General features: G+C 43.3%; 1 protein-coding gene across 3 annotated transcripts in view; it reads right to left on the bottom strand.

Moving 5' to 3' along the window:
* Positions 1-26,070, bottom strand: part of HYDIN (HYDIN axonemal central pair apparatus protein) — a 463,051-nt gene that overhangs the window by 190,587 nt on the left and 246,394 nt on the right. For all 3 annotated transcript variants that reach the window (XM_050772650.1, XM_050772651.1, XM_050772652.1), the window contains 3 exons: positions 24,631-24,774; positions 19,388-19,531; positions 13,235-13,548 (listed from right to left, as the gene is read on the bottom strand). In XM_050772650.1, coding sequence (XP_050628607.1) covers positions 13,235-13,548; positions 19,388-19,531; positions 24,631-24,774 — 602 coding nt within the window. The remainder of the gene's footprint in view (positions 1-13,234; positions 13,549-19,387; positions 19,532-24,630; positions 24,775-26,070) is intronic.

The following is a 26,070-nucleotide window of genomic DNA, read 5'->3' as shown; positions in this document are numbered from 1 at the left end:
CATCAAGGACTTGAGAGGTAATTTGGTTTAGATTCCAGCCTCATGGAATTGGTGTCCCTATAAGAAGGGACACCAGAGTGTTCTCTCTCTCCCTTTGCTATGTGATCACATCGTGAGAAGGTGGCTGTCTACAAGTCAGGAGGATAGCCTTCACCAAAACTGACTATGCTGGCACTGTGATCTCAGACTACCAGCCTCCAGAACTGAGAAATAAGTATCTCTTGTTTAAGTCACGCACTCTATGGTGTTTTGTTATGGTAGCCTGAGCTCAGTAATATAGTGTAATACATTATACTTAAGTGTAGAAAATTCAGCATTGCTTTGCGACTTAACGTAATTCTTAAATAGTAATTAGGCATCAGCTAACTCAGCCCTAGCTACAGATGTCAGGGTTCTTTGGAGGAAGCCCAGGAACTGATGAGGCTGGGAAGAAGGAGAAAGGAGGACTCCTTTACCCTTTCTTTCACTTAGCATCTCTGTTCTGAATTGATTGACATAAAAAGTGTTCTGCTGTAAAAAGCCAGAACACCACTGTGTTAAATAATACATATATATATACGTGTGTGTGTCTATTTAAGAATTTGCTTTATAGCCAACCTGATTAATTTATATATCATATGTAATACATCTATTATATTCAATTATAATTATACACATATTTCCAGTTTATCTCAATAAGTGATATTCTTTCTCAAGGAGCAAAGTAAACCTACAGATCTTAGATATTCGATATTGCCCTTCCTTCAGTGGCAGTGAACCAAGCTGTAGGAATGATGTCTAGAAGAAAAAACAATTCCACTCCTATGACACAGGGCTGAACTTGAATTTCCAAACCTGTTAATAGAAGGACAGAGTAAGAGGTTTCAAGTCCTTCTGAACAGATGCAGGATGGCTTCTCCTAGAGCTACCTACTTTCTCTCCTAAAGGATGATCAGTTAGAAGCTGGTGATGAACCTGTGGGCAGAACCTCATGGTAAGATGACAGCCCCACAGGAACAGTCTACCCAGTCTATGGCAACAAGTAGGGAATATTGCCCTCCTGTGATGGTGTTGTGGCCTCAAAAAAGAGGTCAATGGGAAAGAGTAACAGGAAGCAGGCTTTGCTGCCAACATGCTCCCTGGTGGGGCCTCACCCAGTTAAGGCAAAAACTAAGAGGATCCCTGAGGTTCCTGATGACTCTGGTATGGAGCCAGCTAGGCCAAGGAAATCCTCAGTTCCCACCTGAATCAGGAACCACTGGCTATCACAGGCAGTTAGGGTGTGATTATCACTAAAAACCCCCTGTAGGGCACAGTCTCAGGATGAGAGCCCCCACCTCTGGCAGCTCTCACATTCAGGGACTCAGGATAAGGCTGGAAGCCACCACCCAGAGGCTCCTTCCCTCCACCCTGCACTCAGCCCTCTAGGGGCAGCAGGTGTCTCTTCACCATGCTGGGACTGATCACCCAGCCTACCCAGCAGACCCCCATCAGTGTTCCCACCAGATTTCTTCACTGGGTAATATTTGCAAGGCTGAAAAATAGAGGGCAAAGTGCTGAACTGTGGAACAAACAGTAGCTGTGGATTTTTGTGAGCCTCTTGTTTTCTCATTCAGCTTATAAACTCTTGATGGGAAAAGACTGTGCTTCCTACTTATCCCCACTTCACCCCTTTCTCTCCCTCTCTCCCTTTCTCTTCCTTCCCTCCCTCCCACTCTCCCTCTCTTCTCTATCTCCCTTTCCCTCCCTCCCTCCCTCCCTCCCTCCCTCCCTTCCTTCCTTCCTTCCTTCCTTCCTTCCTTCCCATTTTTATCTAGTGCTTATTCTGGGTTCTTCCCTTCCCTTATTTGTAAAATAGTGTTTCCTAAATAACTGCCACGTATAATAGTGTTTCCTAAATAACTGCCACGTATAATAGTGTTTCCTAAATAACTGCCACGTATAATAGTGTTTCCTAAATAACTGCCATGTATAATAGTGTTTCCTAAATAACTGCCATGTAAATAAGGTTACTGAGAATATGAAGTGAACCCATCTTTGGAAATGTCTGGCACAATCACTGCTTATCCACCCCCCTTGTTCCCCATGAGCAGTTTCCATGTTTGTCTTTGGGGGCTCATCAATTCCATGCACAGCAATAAGTCTTATTTATCTTTGTAGTCCCCATTGCACATAGCACAGTGTTCAGGTAGAGTATTCAGAGAAGTTTCATTTAAAAATAGATATATAGTAATAAGATATACAGAAAAAATGGGCTTTGATATGTCAGTAGAAGACAGTGGTTAAAACAGGGGCTTTATAGTCAGTCAGTGCAGAAATGGGGTCTTGGACTTCTCAAACGAAGATATAGAAGTGACCAAGAAACATGAAAAAATGTTCGTCACTAATCATCAGAGAAATGCAAATCAAAACCACAATGAGATAATGTCTCATCCCAGTCAGAATGGCAATTATTTTTATTTATTTTTTTTTTGAGACGGAGTCTTGCTGTGTCACCCAGGCTGGAGTGCAATGGCCAGATCTCGGCTCACTGCAAGCTCCGCCTCCCGGGTTCACGCCATTCTCCTGCCTCAGCCTCCCGAGTAGCTGGGACTACAGGTACCCGCCACCTCGCCCGGCTAGTTTTTTTTTTTTTTTTTTTTTTTTTGTATTTTGTATTAGAGACGGGGTTTCACCGTGTTAGCCAGGATGGTCTCGATCTCCTGACCTCGTGATCTGCCCGTCTCGGCCTCCCAAAGTGCTGGGATTACAGGCTTGAGCCACCGCGCCCGGCCCAGAATGGCAATTATTAAAAAAAATAACATGCTGGTGAGGTGGAGGAAAAAAGGAATGCTTATACATTGTTGGTGGGAATGTAAATTAGTTCAGCCATTGTGAAAGCAGTTTGGAGACTTCTCAAAGAACTTAAAACAGGGCTACCATTTGACCCAGCAATCCCATTACTAGGTACAAACCCAAAGGAATATAAATTATTGTACCAAAAAGACACATGCATTTATATATTCATTGTAGTGCTATTCACAATAGCAAAGACATGGAATCAGTCCAGGTGCCCATCAACAATGGATTGGATAAAGAAAATGTGGCACATAAACACCATGAGTACTATGCAGCCATAAATCATGCAGCAACATGGATGTAGCTGGAAGCCATAATCCTACGTGAATTAATGCAGGAACAGAAAACCAAATACTACATGTTCTCACTTATAAGTGGGAGCTAAACACTGAGCACACATGGACACGAACGGGGAACAATAGACACTATGAACTACTAGAGGGGGTAATAAGGGAGTGGGATGTGGGTTAAAAAACTACCTGTTGGGTAGTATGCTCAGTACCTGGGTGACGGGATCCGTACCCCAAACTTTAGCATCATGCAATATTGCCATGTAACAAATCTGCACATGTATCCCCTGAATTTAAAATCAAAGTTGAAATTATTAACAAAAAGAAATGGGGTCTGGGATCTGCTGTGTGGACTCAGGTGCCTGGATCCCTAGAAGCAAGTATTCATCCTCACTCTCTGGGGTTGCTGCATGACATGTAATGAGTTAGAATGACGCCTGACATGGTGGGTACTCAATCATTGTTATTGCTATTGGTCAATATTATGGAAGCTTCCTCTCATTGCTCCCAATAGCTCCATGTTGAAGATTTGGCCATATACATCTGTCTACAGGAAATATTTCCTACTTGGACATATTCTTTGTGCTCTGGAAAGCTGTTAAAAGAGATTTTCCCAAGGTAAAGATGTGAATTGTTCACACCGTACCGATGGTCTTACTCTAAGGCTTCAAAAATAGGCAGGTTGCTTTTCATACAGAAAATGGGAAGGTGCCTGCACAGCTGGTGCTTAGGGCTGCACGGTGACGGGGCTGTTCTGGGAATGAAGTCTGGTTGTGAGTTGCTTTTCCACAGTGCCTGAGGAGTAAAACAGCTTATCATGTTTCAGGGCATTGGTAAGGTGGTCTTGTTCCTCAAATACCCTTCTACACAGGTGGCGCCTAATTTCATAATTAGATGTCCATCTTTTTGGCTTAGGACTAGCAAGGGAAATGCAATGAGCCTGATCAGTCATGAAGGTGCAATCTTGGTTCTTTGCTGCCCAGCATCCACTTCCCTTTCTCTGGTCGGGTACCTTCCATTTCCCTCTGGGAACTAGCCTATCTCTGACATTCAGCCTGGCTCAGGAGTTCCCCAGACCATAGTTGAGGGACATAGGATTCGACCAGAGCCAGTGAGTTACAGCAAAACCTTTCCCAGGACTCTACTTCCTCCCGCTAGACTGGAACCTGGCATATGAAGAGCTGGAGCTGCTGAGTCATCTTGCAACCATGTGTATATAGGACCTGACTGAGAATGGAGGAAATATGGCAGACGGCAGAGCCGAGGGATGATGGAGGAGACACTAGGTGCAGGTGATGTTATTCAAGTCCTGGATCAAGCTGTGCCTGAGCCTGAACCTAGACTTTCCAGATGCATGAACCAACAAATTCTGTTTTTGTTTTTTTTTTCTTTTTTTTGTAAGTTTGAGTCAGGATTACTATTGTTTACAATCAAAGGCTTCTAATGATATGGTCATTAATAGAGGATCCATTTTTAAAAGCTTGCTTGGCATGGAAGAGAGTAAAGGGAGCACAAGAACTCAATGCTGGTAATGTTGGAGGCTCTGAGTAGGTTGGATAAGGGACATCCTCAAGATGTCAATGTTTGAATCCCTGGAACCTGTGAATGTTACCTTATATGGCAAAAGGGACTTCACAGATGTGATTAAGTTGAGGATCTAGAGGAGGGGTGATTATTCTGGAATATATGAGTCAGTCCAATGATCTAACCACAGGTGCCCTTATATGAGGGAGGCAGAGGGCCATGCTCCTCCAGAGAGGGGAGAAGGGGATGCTATGCAGTAGGCTTTGAAGGTGGAGGAAAGGCCAGAGACTAGGAATGCAAAGAATGAAAGGAACAAAGCTCTGGAAGTCGGCAAAGGCAGGGGATTTTCCCTGCAGCTTCCAGAGGGAGCAGAGAGAGAATGACCTTGTCCATACCTTGGTTCTGGCCCAGTGAAACTGATTTCAGACTTCCAGCCTCCGGAACAGGAAGAGAAGAGATCTGTGTTGTTCCAATGCCCCCAGCTTGTGGTGATCTGTTGCAGCAGCCACAGGAAGTTGCTAGGGGGAGGGCCCCATTCCCACTGGGCTCACTCTTGGGGCTGTAAGTCTGTCATCCTGGCTCAGACACAGTACGGAGAGAGTCAGGGAAGAAAGGGGGCTGAGGGGGCAGAAAATGGACTGTGGCCCCGATTCTGTTTCCCCTTCGTGACCCTTTTGCCCCCTCCTCAGGGCTGTCTTCCCTCTGGCCCCAAGGCTAAATGTTTACTTTTGGCTCCAATCCAAACTTTTCTCTGGGAGGTGAAAAAGAAAAATGCAAATACTCGAGCTCACAGCATTCTGAGAGGTACAGAGCTGGTGAGGAAGAGAGGGATGTTTATAGAAGGGACAAAAGCTTAAATCAGTGAGAGGCACCTGCGGCCCTTGGACCCCATGAGGCTTCCCCACATCCTGAAATGGCCTCAGACTGATTGTGGGAGAAAATATCTCAAAGCTGCCTCTGGGGTGCTCAAATATGGCCTGGTATCAACATCAGAGAGGCACCCATCTCCTCAATTTCTTCAATAACAAAGTGGCCATTAGCGTCCTCACCACATTCCTCTGTGGAAGGCACCATTATTATCCTCCTTCATTTCACACAAGAGCTGAGGTTCAGGAAGGCTCAGCCACCCAGCAGGCTCACATGGGGCAGATGGCTGAGCCAAAGTCTGACTCGGACACCAGCACCCTGAACTACCTGGGGACAGCTGTGGTTTAAGAGTACTTAGTGCCTGCCCTTGTGGGGTTCAATAAAACAATGCTTATTCTGAAAGAAAAAAATAATCACATCTTCCCTAAACATTTTTATTTTCTTATTGGGCCCTTGGGCAGAGCAAGGAACTGCCTCTAAGCCAAGGTCTGGCCTTATCTGGCTGCAGAGAGGAGTGATAGGTAGGGAGGGGAGGCCTGCCTGGCCCTGGCCCCCTTGAGCCACACACAGGCCACGGTGAAGTTTGGCTAAAGCCTGGCTTTGGCCTTGATGAATGCAGCCTGGTATAAGGAAAGGATTTTCTACCATTCGTTGGAAGTAAAAGGAATCTGGGTCCATCTGTGGTTGTCTAAGGACCCCAGAGCTCTTATAGGAGGACCTGTAGGAGGCCCTATAGGATTCTGGGGCTGTTTCACTTAGCAGCATTTGGTACAAAGGAAGGCACCCTTAGAGAACCTAAAAACAGCCACCAATTTGGGAGTGCTTGGCATGTCTCAGGGACATATGCATGTTATAGATACACTTCATTTAATCCTCACAGCAACTCTTTTAGACTACCATTTTACAGGTGAGTCAACCGCGGCACAAGGTCACACGGCTAGGAGCACAGCGCTTGGATTCTAACTAGCCACGTCTGACTCTGCAGCCCAGGACCCCAACTACCACTAACATACCACATCTTAGAAAAGTTCCACTTTTGGACCAGGAACAGTAGCTCACACTTGTAATCCCAGCACTTCGGGAGACTAAGGTAGGAGGATCACGTGAGCCTAGGAATTTGAGACTAGCCTGGGAAACATAGCAAGACCCTGTCTCTACAAAACACAAACAAACAAACAAAAAACCAGAAATTAGTCAGGTATAATGGTGCACGCCTGTAGTCCCAGCTACAGTAGTCCTTGGCTTGAGCCCAGGAGTTTAAGGCTGTGGTGAACCAAGATTGTGCCACTGCACTCCAGCCTGGGTGACAGAGTGAGACTTTGTTTAAAAAAAAAAATCCACTTTTGAAGCAACAGAAATTGAGGAATGATGAAGACACAGATGGAAGCATCCAGAAAATGAGGCTCTTCCACCAGCCTCCTTCCAGGGCTTCCACCCTCCTCTTCCAATCTCCATATTGGCTGGCTAGCGCTCATCATAGAAAAATCAATGTGAGAATAACATGTTCCTTTGCTGCAGGACTTGGCTCCCCTTAGGCCTTTGTATTCGATTTATTTATAATCTGATTCGGAAACGAAAAGCCAAAGCTGTCCGTGGAGACCACTTGGCCCACATGTTCTAGGTTCTAGCGCGGTCTCAGCTCCCCCGCTCTGAGACTGGGTAGAGATGCCAGCCAAGCCAGAGGCCGCTCGGCTCCCTGAGGGTTGGCTCTCTACTGTGGCCTCTTAAAGGTAAAAGCTGGTTCAAGTGCACTGTTTCCTTGTGCTTCTCTTTCACACAGGTGCCATGAAACATTGTGTTCTTATCAAGCCGATCAGTTAGACCGAAGAGATGGACCTAATAAAAGGGTGGCTCCTGCAGCAACGGCTCTGTGGGCATGAATGCCCAGCCCTGGCACTTCATGCCAGCTTTCTCATTACATGCAGATGTGGGAGGGGGAGAGACTGCCATCCACCATGGTTGACCCAGGTTCCTGTCACGGGCACAAACTCATAGGCTTCAAAGGCAAGGGCTGCCTTTTCCTCTTACCGAGGACTTATTTAGCATGCGTGTCCATTTTACTTCTTTCTTTGTTCTTAGATGTGACATGAGGGCCAACTTGGGGGAAAAATGTGTGCTCAAACAAGAGGGATGCTTTAAATAGATGAGTGAGAATTGCCTACAAAGTCACATGCACACACATGCATGCACACGCACCACAGATGTATTGTGTTGTGAAGGAACATGAGAGTGTCTAGGCAACCTCAGACCCGCCTGATAAAAGAAAAAGAAAACCCTCTCTTACACTTCTGTTTCTTTTGCTGACTGTAAGGCTTAGAAGAATCCTAACTGGATAAGAAAGGTTAGTGTTGGTGTATATCTGATAAAAGTGACCTTTAGTCCGAGTGGTTTATGTTTTTCAGGCGTCCTACACAGAGACAGTCTGTCTGGAAACCAGGTGGCTTTTTTTTTTTTTTTTTGTCTATTCTAGGTGACATTTTTGCCTGGAACCTTTCTATTTGGCGGGTGCCAGGAAGCTGAGAGAGATGAATCTCAAGCCAGGTATGAAATGATCTCCTTCTCTCTACAAATACCAAGGTGGGAGCAGCCGATTCACCAAGAAACACCCTTTGAGGATGTACTCTGTGCTGGGGACTGTGCTGGGCTCTTGGGCTCCAGAGGTGACAGGGCAGGTGCGCTTGCTGGCCTCACAGGGATTAAGAGATGCTGGGAAGATGGACACTGAGCCATAAGTAGAGGCGTGATGTGAGTCACCAAGGAGATGGGGGTACCAATGTCCATGACAGGGGCTCTGGCCTAAGGATGGGTCTTGGAGAAGGTTTTCCTGCAGAAGGATGATGAAGGTGAAGTCTGAAGAAGGGGCAGGGACAGGTAGGTGGGGCTGGGAAGGAGCTTCCAGCAAAGAAGGGGGCAGTTGGACAGGAACAGCACTGGTCAGGACAGAGGCCGGTGTGTTGGGTAAACAGAAAGGTCGGTGCCGGAAGGAGAGAGCAAAACTGGAGTGGAACGCAGGGACAAGCACATGCTGAGCCTTGTAGAACACAGTACTCTGTACTTGATTCCAAGAAGCACGGGTAGTTATGAAAGGCTTAACGCCATGGCAGTGTCATGGCTACTGAGGGGAGTAGGAGCTCTGGTGCATGCATGGAAGCAGAAAGCCCAGGTAGGGCTGTGACCATGGTCCCAACAACAGGCAATGGTGGCTTGAGCCAGGGTAACAGCAGTGGAAATGGGAATGAGGTTTTCAGAAGGCAGAATAGGTAGAAGTTGGTGGTGGATTTGATGGGGTGGGTAGGGTTAGAGAGAGGAAGAAATCCTAATGCCTCCCAGGAGATCAGTGATGTCGTTTACTGGGACAGGGTGCCCTGGAGGAGAGTCGGGGGGTGAGCAGGGAGGGAACAGAGCTTATGTGGAACACATTAGGCATAGATCACCTGGGAGGCATCCAAGGGATGTCCAAGAGGAGATGTCAAGAAGGCAACAGACTTGAAACTCAGCAGAGGGGGCTCGGTGAAGATAGGCACTGGCAAGCCTCGGCAAAAGAAGCTGACTGGAGCTATGGGGGCACATCAATTTCTAGGAAGAGGAGAAAGCCTAGGATGGAGCCCTCCATCCTTCTACTCCAGCGGATTTGTTGCTGGCAGAGAACTGAGAAGGTTGAGGGGACAAGAGGAAAAGCAGGAGAATACGGTGTTCCGCAAGCTGAGAAAGGAATGCATTTCAGGAAAGTGGGGTTGGTCACTGTGCTGAATGCTGCTAAGTGTTGTCTTTCTGAAAAAACCTCTATCACCTTCTTGATTACAAATCTCATCATTACCTCCAAGAAAGAGCGTTAATTCCTTCTGGAATACCAGGCCTCTCACACAGTTCTGCCAATATGCCTCTCCAGACTCATCTCCCATAACTTCTCCCACCCAGTGAGGTCTGCCCACCAGCCACGCTGACATACCCTCTGCCAACACCATGGTAGAAACATGTCATTTGCTCTCCAGCATCGATTCTCCCTCTGTCAGTTTTTGTTTGGTGATCTACCCCATTCCCACCCCCTCCAGTCCATCTGGTTCTGAGATCATGATCCACAGCCTTTGGTGTGGGGCATGTGGCCAGGTCAACCACGATGAGTGCCTCACCCTCCCCTGACAGTGACTGATGAGGAGTGGGGACAGAAATGTGACTCAGTTGGTCTGATCAGAGTGAATCTCCTGGAAGTTGTAGGAGAAAGACCTCATATTGTTTTCCAGCGGATCAGAGTATAAAAGGACACAGCCCCAGCAGTGCTGGCAGCCATTGGGTGATTAGGAGAGAAGAGCTAATCTGGGAATGAGGTTAACACATGAAACTGAGCAGAGCTGAGAGGCAGAGAACCTGGCTCCAATGATGACATTGTATGATCCTCGCTTTAAGCCAGGCCAGAAGCCAAAGTGAATCTGGAATTTTGAGTTGTGAAAACCAATGAATTTCCTTTCCTTTAATTTTTGCTTAGGGTCAGGTTTTCAATGACTTGCAACAGAGTGAACACATGAATTCTAACTAATAGATAACATGCTTTTCCTGTTACTCAGAACGTCTTCCTGCCTCTCCATCTGGAACATTTAACTGTGGCTCTTCAGCGTAGCCTTTTCTGACTTCTCTGGGCACAGGCCTCCCACCCACAGAGCCCAGCATGGCCACAAGTCCACTTTGGTACATGTCTGCTTTCCCCACTGGCCTGAGGACAAGGGTCACGTCTTGTTCATTTTTATATTGCCGATTCCTCAATATGTGGCTCACAGTAATCACTTATCAAATGTTTTCTGACTGACTCTCTGATTGAATAAATGAAAGAACGAACAAGTTATAAGCAGAGGCTCAATATCAAGACAAAGATACTCAAGAAAGAGAAAAATGGTTAAAGAAATGCTTAAACCAATGAAAAATTAAGTGTATCATCTTCAGCAGTGGCCAAGTACATTTTCAAAATTTCATCCCTTTAATTATGAAAGTAGCCTCTCAAAAATAAAAAAATAAATGAAGCATGTCCTTGCTCCCAGATGGAATAAACTCATTTAGTTATGTTACACCAGAATCACTTCACAAAATCTGGTATTTGAAGTGCATTAGGTTGGGTTGGCTGATTTTCCCATAATTATATTAAATGTTCACCATCTACAGAATTTCATTCCAAACCCAAACAGTCCCTGGCACTTAATGAGCAGACTGCAATGCTCAGGCCCAGGACTGGCTGCCGGTTTCAATGCTTCGCTAGGTCATCGTTAGATGTCTACGGAAGACGTTCAGCACGAGCCATCGTTACCGTGGTAACAAGTGCAGGAGAGAAAAGGGTGACTGTCATACATAAGATGAGGATTATGGACAGGAAGCACTGCAAACCCCTAAGGAAACAACACGAGGTTTCCTCAGTTTAGAATGGCCGTTCGATATTCACATGCTAAAAACTGAGTGTCACAGCATCCAAGAAGGAAATATATAAAGCCCATTAGTTCTGGTTGCCAACCAAGAAGAAAATGCAGCAATTGCAGCCTCTCACTATTTTATAATTATGTGTATGTCTATACATATACATAAATGAATTAGAACAGAAACCCATTGAAATATGTAAAACAGGCAACATGGAGCTCAGTGTTGCACATACTCAATGTAGGGTCCTACTCAGTCTGTGCTTTGAGTTTGAAATGCTTTTCAAGAAAATTCAACAGCAACAAAACCAAAAATAAACAAGTGTGACCACATCAAACTAAGAAGCTTCTGCACAGCAAAGGAAAGAACAGAATGAAAATTCAACCTATGGAAAGGGAGAAAATATTTGCAAACCAGATATCTGATAGGGGGTTAATCTCCAAAATATATAAGAACTCCTACAACTCAATAGCAAAAAACCACTAATAACCTAATTTTAAAACGGGCTAAGGACTTAAATAGACATTTCTCCAGAGAAGATCTACAAATGGCAACAGGTATAGAAAAAATGCTCAATATCATTAAATATTGGGGAAATGCAAATAAAAATCCCAGTGAGCTATCACCTCACACCTGTTAGGATGGCTGTTACTAAAGAAACGACAGACAAGCATTGGTGAGGATGCGGAGAAACTGAAACCCTGGCACACTGTTACTGGGAATGCAAAATGGTGCAGCCACTATGAAAAACAGCATGGAAGTTCCTTAAAAAATTAAAAATAAAACTACCACGTGATTCTGCAATCCCACTTCTGGGTATTTATCCAAGAATTGAAATCAGAATCTCAAAGTGACATTAGCACTCTCATGTTCATTGCAGCAATATTCACAATAGCCAAGATGTAGAAACAAGCTAAATGTCCATCAACAGGTGGATGGATAAAGAAAATTTGTTATATACATACAAGGGGCTAGAATTTTCTTCAACCTCAAAAATGACATGGATGAACCTTGAGGACATTGTGCTCAATGAAATAAGCCAGTCATAGAAAGATACTGCATGATATGGTTTGGCTGTTTGTCCTCACCCAAATCTCATCTCGAAATGTAATCCCCACATGCTGAGGGAGGGACCTGATGAGAGGCAACTGGATCACGCGGGTGGTTTCCCCCATGCTGTTCTCATGATAGTGAGTGAGTTCTCATGAGATCTGAGGGTTTAAAAGTGTTTGGCAGGGCTGGGTGCAGTGGCCCACACCTATAATTCCAGCACCTTGGGAGGCTGAGACGGGTGGATTACCTGTGGTCAAGAGTTGAAGACCAGCCTGGCCAACATGGTGAAACCCCATTTCTACTAAAAATACCAAAAACAAAAAAAAAAGAAAAAAAAAAAGCCAGGCACCTGTAATTCTAGCTACTCAGGAGGCTGAGGCAAGAGAATCGCTTGAACCTGGGAGGCAGAGGTTGCAGTGAGCCTAGATAGCGCAATTGCACTCCAGCCTGGGTGACAAGAGCAAAACTCTGTCTCAAAAAAAAAAAAAAGTGTTTGGCGGTTCCCCTCTCACTTGCTGTCTCTGCTGCCGTCATGAAAGATATGCCTTGCTTCCCCTTCACCTTCTGCCATGACTGTAAATTTCCTGAGGCCTCCCCAGCTATGTAGAACTGTGAGTCAATTAAAACTTTTTTCTTCATAAATTACTCATTCTCAGGCAGATCTTTATAACAGGATGAAAACAGACTGCATGATCCCACTTATATGAAGTAGTATATATACTGCATAATAATATACTGCATGATCCCACTTATATGAAGTAGCTAAAATAGTTAATAAAATCAAATAATAGAATGGTGGTTGCAGGGGCTGGGGAGAAAGGAGAATGGGCAACAGGCATACAGTTTCAGTGCAGCAAGATAAGTTCTAGAAATCTGGTTTACTTATAGTCAATAATACTGTATTGTACACTTAAAAATTTGTTAAGTTGTATATATATTATCACAATAAAATAATAATTTAAAAAATTCTACAAAGACTTTATTTTTTAGTGATGAATTTCTAATGATCTTATCACTAGATTCAAAATTAAAGTGGGCTTATGGATATTGCTTTGTTAATTCGGTGGTGATTGGGACTTTCAAAGATGTTTTATCTATGTTTCCTGTTAGCAAATCTAGGATGGATTGTGACTTTAAGCTCCTTGTTAATTCTGTCAGTAATTAGTGGTCAAAACGGAAAATATTCATGAGTGGCCAGTACATGGAAAATAGAAAACCCTGTGAAAAGCCTGAAAGAGAAAACAAATGAAAAGCAGAATTCTGTGAGAGTTCTGCGCTAGGGGTACCTTATCTGATTATCCTCATCATTCACCAAGAAGAACCAGCGAAACTTCACAACCAAGGGGCTGCAGTTGGTGATGGTAACGTAGCGAATGAGCTCAGTATCGTTCAGGATGCAGCCAAAATCCAGCTCCATCGTCTCAAAGGTGAGGTTGGGGTAAAGCACTTCTCCGCGCAGGTCCAGGCTGTCTATCTGAGGGTGTTCCACATACTTAATTGCTAGAATTTCTTCTGCCACCCAGTTGTTCAGATCGTTTCTGTAGGAGGGGTCAAACTTGATCAGCAGGTTTTTTTCTTCATCAATTTCCAGTTTAATAGGCTACAAACAAGATAATGGGGAAATTACTAACTTTTGTACTATGCATTTCCACCCTGGTACATGAAACAGGACAGCCAGGTATTTACACATACACATTACATGTATTTATGCACACACACAGATACACACGTATTTATGCACACACATATTAGTATGAACACCATACATATACACATTCATATGTAAACAGCTACTGCATCTAAGTATAGATACTTACGTATATGGATATACATTTTATTAGTTGAAAATGAAAGCAACGAAAATCTGGAATTATTTAAAGGAAGAGATTTTGATGAGTGTTATGTGGGGTTATAAGAATTGAGGAGTTGTAAAGGAAAAGTCTACAATGAATAACTATTATAAAATATTCTTAACTAAAAATAAATCTGTTGTGAAATGCCCTTAGGCAAGTGGGAAAAATTCTTTGCTTAAGACATTTCTAAAAGGGTTTTCTACAGCACTGGGGGGTGGCGGTGGGGAGCTCTGTAGAGAGTGACCCAGAAAGGGGCAGATTAGGTAATTTAATTTCTTTTCCAATGTCAGCAATCCTAACTTTTAAGCACAGTGTCATTCACTTTCTGCTGTTTTCTATTCAACTTAAAATGACAGTCCAGAGCTGTACAGCATTTGTTCAGTACATTTTATTTGTTCTTTTCTGTCTTTGATTCCAATCCCTATGTGTTCCTTGATGACAGTGTCTGCACCTTCCCGTAGAAAGGCTGGCTATGAGTTGGCTTTTTTAGGCATTGCTCAAGTCCCACATTTAATGGGCATGAAAGCCACCTCGTGGTTTTGCAGCAAGTGCCCTGAGGCAGTCGGGAAGAATGAACACAGGAATGAATCTGTTTTCGGTGCGCCTCATCTTTCCGCTGGGCTTAAAGGATTCTAGTATTTAACTGTACATTTAATGACAGGATTAGATGGTTTTGGATGATAAAGCCACGTACCTCATTCAACAATCAGAGAGAGAGTAATGACTCTTCAGCATTGGCCTAATCCCAGCTGAAAGCCAGGCCAGCCACCTGGCCTTTGATCTTACCACTGGCACAAGGGGCTGGGCATAAGTTAGGACCCACCCTTGTAATCATGGCATCTGCAGCACTCGGTATCGCCACGCTTCATGTTTACATGTTTTGAAGATTGACTTAATTTTTTTTTCAGGGAAATGATATTATTTCTTTGTAGAAATGATACAAAAATTTACATTATATATAAAAGCACAAAGAAGAAATGAGAAATTAATCCCAAATTTCACAATACATTATTTCTCAGAGTTATCATTTGGTAGATGTTAGTCCGGACGTGAGAGAGGAATAATAGGATTTTACAAAAATGGAATTAGACTACATTATTTTTTAAAAAACATCATGTTTGAATTTTTTCTCAAAAAAAAAAAACTTGAAGAAATGTTTCATATACAAGGGATATTAATTCCTAAGATTAAAGGCTCTGGAGACAGAGTAGTTAGGTCCAAATCCTGGTTCTGCCACTTACTAGCTTTAAGACCTTGGGCAAAATACCGGGCCTAGTTTCTCCATCTGTAAAACAAGGGTAACAATAGTACCTGCCTCTCCTTAGGAGGATATAATTAGCTAATGTATATGTGAGGTGTTTCAGGGCAGTGCCTGCACATAGTGCAAGGTATTTAAATGGTAGCTATTACTATTATCCCCTTACAACAACGGAAAGAGATGGCTAAATGTTAAGCAGTTTCAACCTTAGACAACCTCTTATTGACACCTGGCTGTAAAAGGGAATGAAATCGGCCGGGCATGGTGGCTCACACCTCTAATCCCAGCACTTTGGGAGGCCAAGGTGGGTGGATCATGAGGTCAGGAGTTCAAAACCAGCCTGGCCAAGATGGTGAAACCCCATCTCTACTAAAAATACAAAGATTAGCCGGACGTGGTGGCAGGCACCTGTAACCCTACAGGAGGCTGAGGCAGAGAATTGCTTGAACCCGGGAGGTGGAGGTTGCAGTGAGCTGAGATTGCGCCACTGCACTCCAGCCTGGGTGAGAGAGCGAGACTCTGTCTCAAAAAGTAAAAGGAATGAAATCAGTACACCCATGCTTCCCTCACCTCCCAGTTTTTATTGGCTATAGTGAATTTTAAAAGCTGAGGTTTACAACATTCTGCTCTGAAATTCTGTCAAAGTTGTGTAGTCTCAGTTCCACAGTTAACTGGATTGAGTCCTCCTATCCGTCTTTTCCTCAGTTTTTTCATTCCTGAGTACCTTATTTTGATTCTTTTAGATGACCGCATGTCATTGGCAAATTCGTTTTCCAACAGGGGTGCATGAGTGTGGAATTCAAAGATGCAAGGGAATGCTGAATACAGCACTCATGCACCCCTGCTGGAAAACTAATTTGCCGAAGACATGCGATCATCTAGAAGCATCAAATAAAATGCTCAGGAATGAAAACATTTCCTTGCATCTTGAGCATCCCTGTCTGTTATCTTTACACTCAAAGTGTCTGTTACCTTTACACTCAAATAGTATCAAAGGATACTTTAGCTAGTTATAAACTTCTTGAGTCAACTTTCCTTCCCTCAAAACTCTGTAGTCATTGTTCTGTTGCCATGTGGCATTAAAGTGTAAGGCTGAGGTTAGTCCAAAATCTTCCCTTGATTGGTCTCTTATGCTTAGATGCCATAGAATTCCTTGGTTGTCAATAAGTCCTGTAACTTCACTAAAATATGTCTCACTCTTGAATATTCCATATCATTTTGTCCTAGGACAAGGTGAGGCCTTGTTTCTAAAAATATTTATATCATTTTGTCTCTGGACAAGGTGAAGCCTTATTTCTAAAAATCTTTAAAAAATATTTCATTGATATTTTGGATAGACAGAACAATGAAAAGCAAGTTGATTTTGTGCCCATCTCTCCATCTCTTACCTAAGCCAATAGTTTCCCTCCCCTGAGCAAACCAAGGTTAAAAGTATCTTGTTTACCCTTGCAGAGATATTCTATGAACATAATATCATATTTATATATTCTTTTATTTTTTTGCACATGATAGCATATCATGTACACTGTTCTATAGTTCAGTTTTCTCACTGGAAGATCACTCAATATCAGTGCATATGAAGCTGCTTCGTTCTTTTTAATAGCAGCATTTCATTCCATCATATTATTCTGCCACCATTTATTTAACCAATGTGCTACTGAGGGATATTAGTTCCCAATCTTTTGCTGTTATAATCAACATTGCAGTTTTATCCTTGTATATAAGTCATATTGTGTATTGTGTTTATGTCCGCAGAATAAATTCCCAGGAATGGAATTTCCAGGTCAAATGGTATGAGCATTTAAATTCTTGATAGCTACCACCATATTGCCTTCCAATGTATGACATACACTGTCCGGCATGGCAAGAGATTATTTCCACACGTCCTTCCAAAACACAGGACTAGCCAATTTTTGCTCTTTGCCAGTCTGATAGGTTAAAAAACGTATTTCATGGTCATTTTAGTTTGTATTTTCATTCATATGAATAAAGTTGCGCATATTTTCACGTTTAAAAGCTATTTTATTTTCCCTTTTGTCAACCCCTGCTCTTTTCTTTTGCCTGTTTTTCTGTTTGGTTGTTAGTATTTTTCTTGTTGGTTTGAAGAAGCTCTTTATTTTTTAAATTATGTGTGTGGTTTTATTAAAATTATACGTGCAAATGATATAAAGTGAAACTGTACTGTAAGAGTTATTATAAAAAACAGTAGTTCCTGACCCACTGTGTCATTCCACCAACTCAGAGGCCACCGTTTCTCAATTCTTGTAGTAGGGTTTGTCTTGGAAATAATTTCCTTAGGCAGAGAGGTGGCCATCAAGCTGTGGACACACCCAGATATCCAAATGTGGAGTGAGGAGGGCTTATTCTGGGGTGTCAATACTGGCAACATTAGAAGCGCTAGATTTCCCCAGACATTTTAACCAATTTCTTTGGAGAAGAGCACTATTTTTTTTTTTTTTCTTAAGATAAAAGCAAGCTGTCCATGCTTCCTGAATGGGGCCTGGTGCACATAGAATCCCTATAATTGTTGCCCTCTTCTCATAATTGTTGCCTGTGATCCCGCAGCTACTCCAGACCACTGGGCAAAACAACTCCTTCATCATTCATGACTTCATTTGAATATTTTCTGGGACGCAGATTTTTTGTGTCTTCTTTTCAACCCACTCCCAACCTCATTCTATCTTCCAGAAGTTGGCTTCAATCTCTCATTATTTGGTGATGCCCATCCTCCTCCCCCTTTATATTATTGCTCTGGCTTCCTTCTCTTTTGAAAATTTCTACGTTTATCCTATTAAGATCTCAGAAGGGGCTGGGCACAGTGGCTCACGCCGGTAATCCCTGCACTTTGGGAGGCCGAGGTGGGAGGATTACTTGAGCCCAGGAGTTCAACAAGACCAGCCTGGGCAACATAACAAGACTTCCTCTCTACAAATTAAAAAAGTAGCTGGGCACAGTGGTGGGCACCTGTGGTCTCAGCTACTCAGGAGGCTGAGGTGGGAGGATCACTTGAGCTAGGAAGTTGAAGCTGCAGCAAGCTGACATTGTGCCACTGTACTCCAGCCTAGGCAACAGAGTGAGACGCCATCTCAAAAAAAACAAACAAAAAAAAGATCTCAGGAGGGATACGAGTGGGTCTTGTCCACCACCCAGACTGAGAAAGGTGCGCATGTCTGAATCTTCCTTTTCCCACACATTTGTTCTCCTGTGCTCTGTGAGTTCACTCTGCATTTCCTCTTTCAATACCTGCATCTCCTCCTTGGGCTCTTTCTAAGGACAGGCCATGTTATCTGTAATTTGTGTGAGACTGTAGAGAACACATATTTGTGCTTCTGATCTTCTTCCTTGGGTGCATCTCCTTGCAGTTTGTTTTCATCTGCCCCTTGCTTATAATCATTTCCTCTTTTTCTTTCTCCATTCAAAGATCTTAGCTGGTTTTGTCCCAGCTCCTGCTTGAATGAGACCTATTCATTCAAAACATCTGTGGTGGAGGGGCGGGGCACAGCCCACAGCCTCCAGTTGGGTACTGTTGGGACACCCTGTCACCAAGTACGCTGTCCCTGCTCTCCCCAAAGATCCATCTCCCTGAGTGTGGCTCACGGTGAATCTCCTTAAGTCTCAGGCTCCCTCTTCTGAGATCTCATGATTGCTGCCTGCCCCCGCCCCTTCATACCCCATCTTCATTAGCTGTTTCCCTAGAGAGGGAGGCTGAGCAAAATGGCATGTGGGGACTGGTTTCTCCTTCAATCCTCCTCTCCTACAGTGTCACTGGCCCATGGACCTGCCTTTCCCATTGGTGTCCTCACACCTGGCAAAGGATCACAGGGACAATCTTGAAGGGTTGTTTAGAGAACACTGAATCCCACTGCAGACTGGTGGCCGGGGTGAGCCCTCAGCCTCCTCCCTCAGCCCTACTCAGACTTCTCAGTATCCGGAGGTGGGCTCACTGGTCTGGGGACTGGACTTGGCTATTTTCTCATTTCCTTCAGCATGGAGGTTTGGTTGGGCTTGAGGGAGGAGAATGAAAAGATCTTTACTATCATCAGTAGGAAGTTCCTGCTTTCTGCGGTTTCGCTTCATCGGAATGGGCAGGAGCGAAGGGTGATTATAATGAGCTGAAGCTCTCACCATGAATGGCAGTGTTTCTACAGATTGATACTGGAATGGATTTACCACTCATTTTAAATTTTCTGTAGTCTTCCCTGTTTGCTTCCCGGATCCTTTACATCTTTCTGAGCTGAAGTTGGGTGGCGTATCGTTACTCTTCTCTTTCTTTATCACACCCCGCCCCACCCCCCACAGCTTGCCAGAACAGCCCCCTATTAAGGTACCTCAGGAGTTGCCGGCAGCAGGGATTTATCAGTCTCACATATAAAGAACGGTCCAGATGTTGACAGCAACAAGTTCACGGGCAGGGTGGAAATGTTTTTTATGGCCAAGGGCTGGTAATCAGGTTTCAGGATACTGTTAGGTTTCTGCAAAAACAGAAAAAGATGAAACAAATCAACTTATGGTAAATACAGTAAGCTTTTAGCAACAAGTCTCAGGTTCATTGTTTAGAACAAATTTATTGATCTTTCTTTTTCTTTCTCTGTGTGTGTATATATATATATGCATATATATGTAGATGTATACATACATTTTTCTCCCTTGTAGAACTTTAGATTAATCATGTGGAGGCCGGGCACAGTGGCTTACGCCTGTAATCCCAGTACTTTGGGAGGCCAAGGCCAATGGATTACTTGAGGTCAGGAGTTCGAGACCAGCCTGGCCAATGTGGTGAAACCCCGTCTCTACTAAAAATACAAAAATGAGCCAGTCATGGTGGCGGGCATCTGTAATCCCAGCTACTCAGAGACTGAGGCACAAGGATCACTTCAACCCAGGAGGTGGAGGTTGCACTGAGCAGAGATCACACCACTGCACTCCAGCCTGGGTAATACAGTGGGACTCAGTCTCAAGGAAAAAAAAAAAAGATAAATCATGTGGAATGATGTACGGTGAACTACTGAAAAGTGGACCTACATAACCCAGACAACACAGATTAGATTTTTTTACCCCCTTGGTGCCTAATTGAGAAAAGCTACAGAAGCCAGGCTTCTGGATAGAACTATTATTATAAGGGCTTCCATTGTGTCATAAGACAAAGTCTAAAACGTTAGTTATATCTTATGCATAAATATAGCTATCATTACAATGAATAAAACATGTTTCCCTTGTATAATATTTTTCCAGGCTTAAAACACCCGATTTGCAAACATCTTATTATATTGACAAATGCTCAGACCTATTTCCTGTAAACTTTTCCTGATAATACCAGGATAGTTGATTTAGAAGCATCTTTTTACTCTGTTAGGTATGTTAGATTAAATTTTTCTTTTTTTTTTTTTTTGAGACAGAGTCTTGCTCTGTCGCCCAGGCTGGAGTGCAGTGGTGTGATCTCGGCTCACTGCAACCTCTGCCTCCTAAGTTCAAGCGATTCTCCTGCCTCAGCCTCCCGAGTAGCTGGGATTATAGGCACGTGCCACCACGCCCAGCTAATTTTTGTATTTTTTGTAGAGATGGTGTTTCACTATGTTGGCCAGGATGGTCTCGATCTCTTGACCTCATGATCCACCCGCCTCAGCCTCCCAAAGTGCTAGGATTACAGGTGTGAGCCACCACACCCAACCCAGATTTAATTTTTCAACTCAAGAAGGCATCAAAAATACATCTCGAGTTGAGAGTTTCTGGCCAGACTGGATTTTTCTCATTCTGATGTTGGGGCCCACATTATTTCTTGTATTCCCTAGAAAGGGGGTTCTTTAGTATCATCAGGGGGTGACCAGGAGCCTCAATCTCTGGCCTGCAAAAAGAACCTCCCTCCAATCATCCCCTGGGTCTTCCGACAACTCTAGCCTGTCTTTCCTAGGCCTTCTTGTTTTCATTTGCCTTTTCTCTTTGTGCCAATGTCAGTTAACCCCTTCTAATTTCCTACTTTGATATGACTCTGTCTTCCAGTTCTATGCCTAGCACAGTCTCTTCCTTCCACTGTGGTTCCTGGGTGAGCTCAGGTGACCAGTGTCCCTTGGTTCGAGCCTCATGCCTTGGTTGTACTCCATGAGTCTCCCTGTGCACTCCCAGGTGACTTTAGGGGTTAGGTCTGGCATTTACCATGAGATACCAGCCTTTGTTTCCCTCCCTGTAATATGGGGTAGCACGGAACTGGACTCACCTTGCCTCTGCAGGTTGTATACTACAGTTTAGGGAGGGATGAAGCAGTACTCTGGGCCCTACAAAGGCTGCATGGAGAACTGTCCACCCAGTGACCTTCCCTGAAGGCTGCTGTGTCACTGCAGATGGCTTTGAAGTGCAGACGCCACACTTGGTTGGTTTTGGCAAGAGGCCATTTAGAGGCTACTGATGAGAAGGAGTCAAGCACAGAGAGGCCATTCTATTTTAAAATGACCCCTTCTCTTTGAGTTGTTCGTCTCCCTAGATATCAGCAGACATAATGTGCTGCTGGAACTTCATGAAGAAAAGTGGCTGCTAGTTTCAATTGACCTTTTCGATCTCACAGAGATGTGGTTTCATCTCCGTGGCTTACGAATGGTATGATAGTTATAAAGTAGACCAAATCTGAGGAAACAGCTATAGAAAAATTCTTCCCATAGACAGGGTTGGTATAATTATATTCTAATGTACCAAATCAGATGCACTGCCTTGAGCTGAAAACAGAGAGACAGAACAGATAATTGGATGTTATACAATTAAATCTGAATACTGAGACCTAACAAGTCTCTTGCATATGCTGGGTAATGAAGTTGCATTTCTTCATTGTCCCTGATGTGGATTAAATGTAAGCAGGAAATGAAAATGAAAAATACAGTAAGTAGTAGGACAGATTTCAAACTTCTCATCTTTGTGGGGAAAGAGAGAAGGGTGGAAAAAAGTAAGCAGGGAACTGTAGCTCAATTCACTTTTTAATTCAATAAGAAGTTACTGCCATATTCAAAATATGTACATATTTTAATCTAGTAATAAATTGAAACAATAGACATTTAAATAAAAACATGCCCACCCCCGCCCCCGCAAAAGGCATAAGTATATAAAGAGAAGAAAAAGAGCACTACCCACACATTTTTATGAGTGTTTATGGGCTTAGAGAAATCTAATAAGAAACTAGGCTGCATATTTAATATATATTACAACATCTTGCCCAGAATAGCAATTCAATAAATATTCACTGAGTTTTCTCCCAGTAACAGCATTTAGGGAAAATATAATGCCACCAACTTCAGTGCAGCTGTTGCCAATAAACATCTTTCCTGATTACTTAAAAATGAAGAATTTAAAATGGAGCAATAAAGCTTAATAATGGTAGCAGGAATTCTTGTATTTTCCTTTTACATGTCTCATGGAACTTGCTGGCTTCATGTTTAGCTTGGATTTCAGTGACAGGAAGCTAAACTAACAACGTCCACCTTCCCTACTTATCTGTTAAGCCATTTTATTTTACTTTACTATTTTATTTTATTTTATTTTATTTTATTTTATTTTATGTCCTGGGATATATGTGCAGAACGTGCAGGTTTACTATATGGGTATACATGTGCCATGGTGGTTTGCTGCATCTATCAACCCATCATCTAGGTTTTAAGCCCCACATACATTAGGTATTTGTCCCAATGCTCTCCCTCCCCTTGCCCCCGACCCCATGACAGGCCCCAGTGTGTGATGTTCCCCTCCCCGCGTCCACGTATTCTCACTGTTCAACTCTCACTTATGAGTGAGAACACGCAGTGTTTGGTTTTCTGTTCCAGTCTAAGTTTCCTGAGAATGATAAGCCATGGTCTCTGCTGTGTCTTTTCTGCTTTATATATTGTAGGTGACTGATGCACCTGCTCAAAAGTTACTTGTTGATTTGAATTGAACTTGTACCTCACACCTCTCCTACTGGATCACAGGCTCCTTTTTTCATCTCCTAGCAGAACATCTTTTCCATGGTGATAATCAATAGATACTAATTTGTTTTAATGAACAAAATATGATGGACTCCACTACCAAAATAAATGGTCTTGAACATTCTTCTGCAAACCTTCAGGTAATGAAAGGAAGCCCAGTTGATTCCTCATGACTGGTTAGGCACTGCCACACCCACTGCTTTTATGTGACAGCAAAGATCACACTGTGGGGCCGTGACTTACTTAATGCTTGGTCTTCCCAGCAGGCTGTGGCATTTATCAGGGAGGACTATTCTCACTGTTGTATCTCTAGCCCCCAACACTGCCTGGCACATGAGAGGCCTTAATAAACATTCCACTCAGTGGCCAGCATGATGGTTTCAGTGAATCAATTTGACCATGTCACTCCCTTCCTGGAAGCCCTCCAATGGCCATCTGGAACAAAACCCAAAGTTCAGATGATGCCTCCCAGGCAGGCTGCACATCACCAGATGGACTTTTGCCATCCTTGGCACATTCTCTGTCCAAGGTGGCCTTTCCTAACTTGAGCCCTTTGCGTGAGCTATTCCCTCTGCCTACAATTCTCTCCCCATCCCTTGTCACCAGACTAGCTTCTATATTTACTTTGAGTCTCAACTTGAGGCACTTGCTCAAGAAATCCATCCATGACCACATGGACGAACAAGATCACGTCTCCCAGTACACGCCCTCCCAGCACCTTGCACCTCTTCCTCATAGCAATGTTTATAATGGTGACTTCAACAATTACATTTTAATAATTTGTTTAAAGTCAACCAGCTTAGCTTTGGTTATGTCTGTCTGGTTCACTAGATTTCCAGTACCAGCTCAATCCCCAACTCAGAACAGACATTCCTTACATGTCTTGAATGCTAATTAATTCTGGATGGAAGCATGTCTAGGGGCAGATCAAGCCTATTGTGATATCTCCTCCACCCCACCTCTTCACCATCCTGACCCCCTGCCCTGAGCAGCAGCCACTACCTTCTCTCCCTTGTCCCCTGACTCTGACATTTACTGTCTGCACTTATGTAGAGCCATTTAAGTTAAAGAGTGTGAATCTAGTACTTTAAGTTGATTATTCTCCAGCTTAACCTGTATCTCAGTTTCCTCGTGTGCATCACGGGAATGATAACAGAACCTGCTGCATACGGTTGCTGTGAGGGACTACTGGGTAAATGTATGTAACGAACATGGCTCCATGTCTAGCACATACTAATCAATCAGTGGTAGATATTCTTACTGATAATTATAATTATCGATAATTCTATGATAATTCTACTCCAATCCTTCCTCTGCCTCGAGTTTATTTTACCTGGTTAAAGTAAGATGATTGACTAAACCGCATATTCAGTGCACTGGAATACCACTTCCCTTAGGTCTTAGACATCAGGAATGATGGAAATAGAATTTCCACAGCAACTTACATGTCAAAGGATTGTAGGTTTAGATTCAAAATTTTTAGTTGAATGTGTACTGGCCTCTGAAGCTTAAAAAACACGGGCTGAGCAATGGGTGGAAAAGGACGCCCGTTAATTTAGCTTTCGAAATGAAAATGTAAACATGCTGACCCCAGTTGGAGCACCCAGCCCTCGCCAGCACATGCCACTGACCTTCTCCAGTCTGTAGACAAGCTGCTTGGTGGAGAGCTGGATGAGAGGCGCAACGAACTCACAGGTGATGTTCACAGCCATCAACAAGCTCTTCCCTTTCTGTGCCCCGATGATGGCGTGGCACACCAGCTTCTCTTTAACTATCTGCCAATGAGATAAGCCAGCATTTGGGGAACAACTATAACTTAATACTTACTCAGAATACTTATTTACCCACTGAGAGAAAATGGATTTCCCACTACCTGCCTGGGGACACAAGGAAGAGCACTTTTCTGAATAGCATGCTTCAGGGGCTGCTCTTTGTCACATGATTATGTTTTTGTTAGTTAAACATGGCTTTGATGGATTCTGTATTTATTTCTGACTGCCCTGAGGCAGTTGATTTACATTCAGTTCTATATACATATGTATAGTTATATTATGATCTTTTATGCATCAGGAGCTGTGTTGGGTGCTGGGAGTACCAAACACTGATGAACGAGACAGATAAAATCTTTCATGGGGCTTATAGTTCAATGGTAGTTATATGATTTCTTATTAAACTATTGAAAACTGTAGTTGGAAAATTTTTGCCTTTTTATTTTTATTTTTTGTTTTTAGATGGAGTTTTGCTCTTGTTGCCCTGGTTGGAGTGCAATGGTGCAATCTCAGCTCACTGCAACCTCTGCCTCCCCGGTTCAAGTGATTCTACTGCCTCAGCCTCCCAGGTAGCTGGGATTAAAGGCATGTGCCACCATGCCCGGCTAGTTTTGTATTTTTAGTAGACACAGGGTTTCTCCATGTTGGTCAGGCTGGTCTCGAACTCCTGACCTCAGGTGACCCACCCAGCTTGGCCTCCCAAAGTGCTGGGATTACAGGTGTGAGCCACTGCGCCCGGCCAAATTTTGGCCTTTTATACTTAAACATTTAAAAATCATGCATTAGGAATTAATATTTCTTTGGACTCAAAAAGCCTAGATTTTTATAAAGCAGGAAGATCAAAAGTGAATTTGTAGCATGAGTAGGTTATATTGAAGAGTGCCCAGGTTAGGGATGTAAATGCATTCCAGTCTCTTCTCATTTATGTAGCATGATTTAGAAGAACATTCAGGGAAGTTTTTAGTAAAGCTTAAGCTGAGTTTAGTCCCCCAGCAGCTCAGAATTAATGCCTTCAAAAATATGGACAACTCTTGATAACCACATTATAAATATGCTCTTCCAACAGCTGTCAGTGTCTTGAGATAACGGCCTGTGTTCTATTCATCTTTGCATCCTCAGTGCTTAGCACAGTATTTGTTACATGGTATACACACAATAAAAGTTGGCTGATCACCTGAATAACAGAGAGAAGGAACACATTACCTTTTCCACAATGAGAGATAACCCCCTTTTTTTTTGGAACTGAGGATGCATTTTACCTGAAAATGCTCTATGAAGAAATAGTCTAATGAAATAAAGTGG

The sequence above is a fragment of the Macaca thibetana genome, chromosome 20 (genome assembly GCF_024542745.1).
Source record: "Macaca thibetana thibetana isolate TM-01 chromosome 20, ASM2454274v1, whole genome shotgun sequence".
Taxonomy (NCBI): domain Eukaryota; kingdom Metazoa; phylum Chordata; class Mammalia; order Primates; family Cercopithecidae; genus Macaca; species Macaca thibetana.
This window is presented reverse-complemented; position numbering and strand designations above follow the sequence as displayed.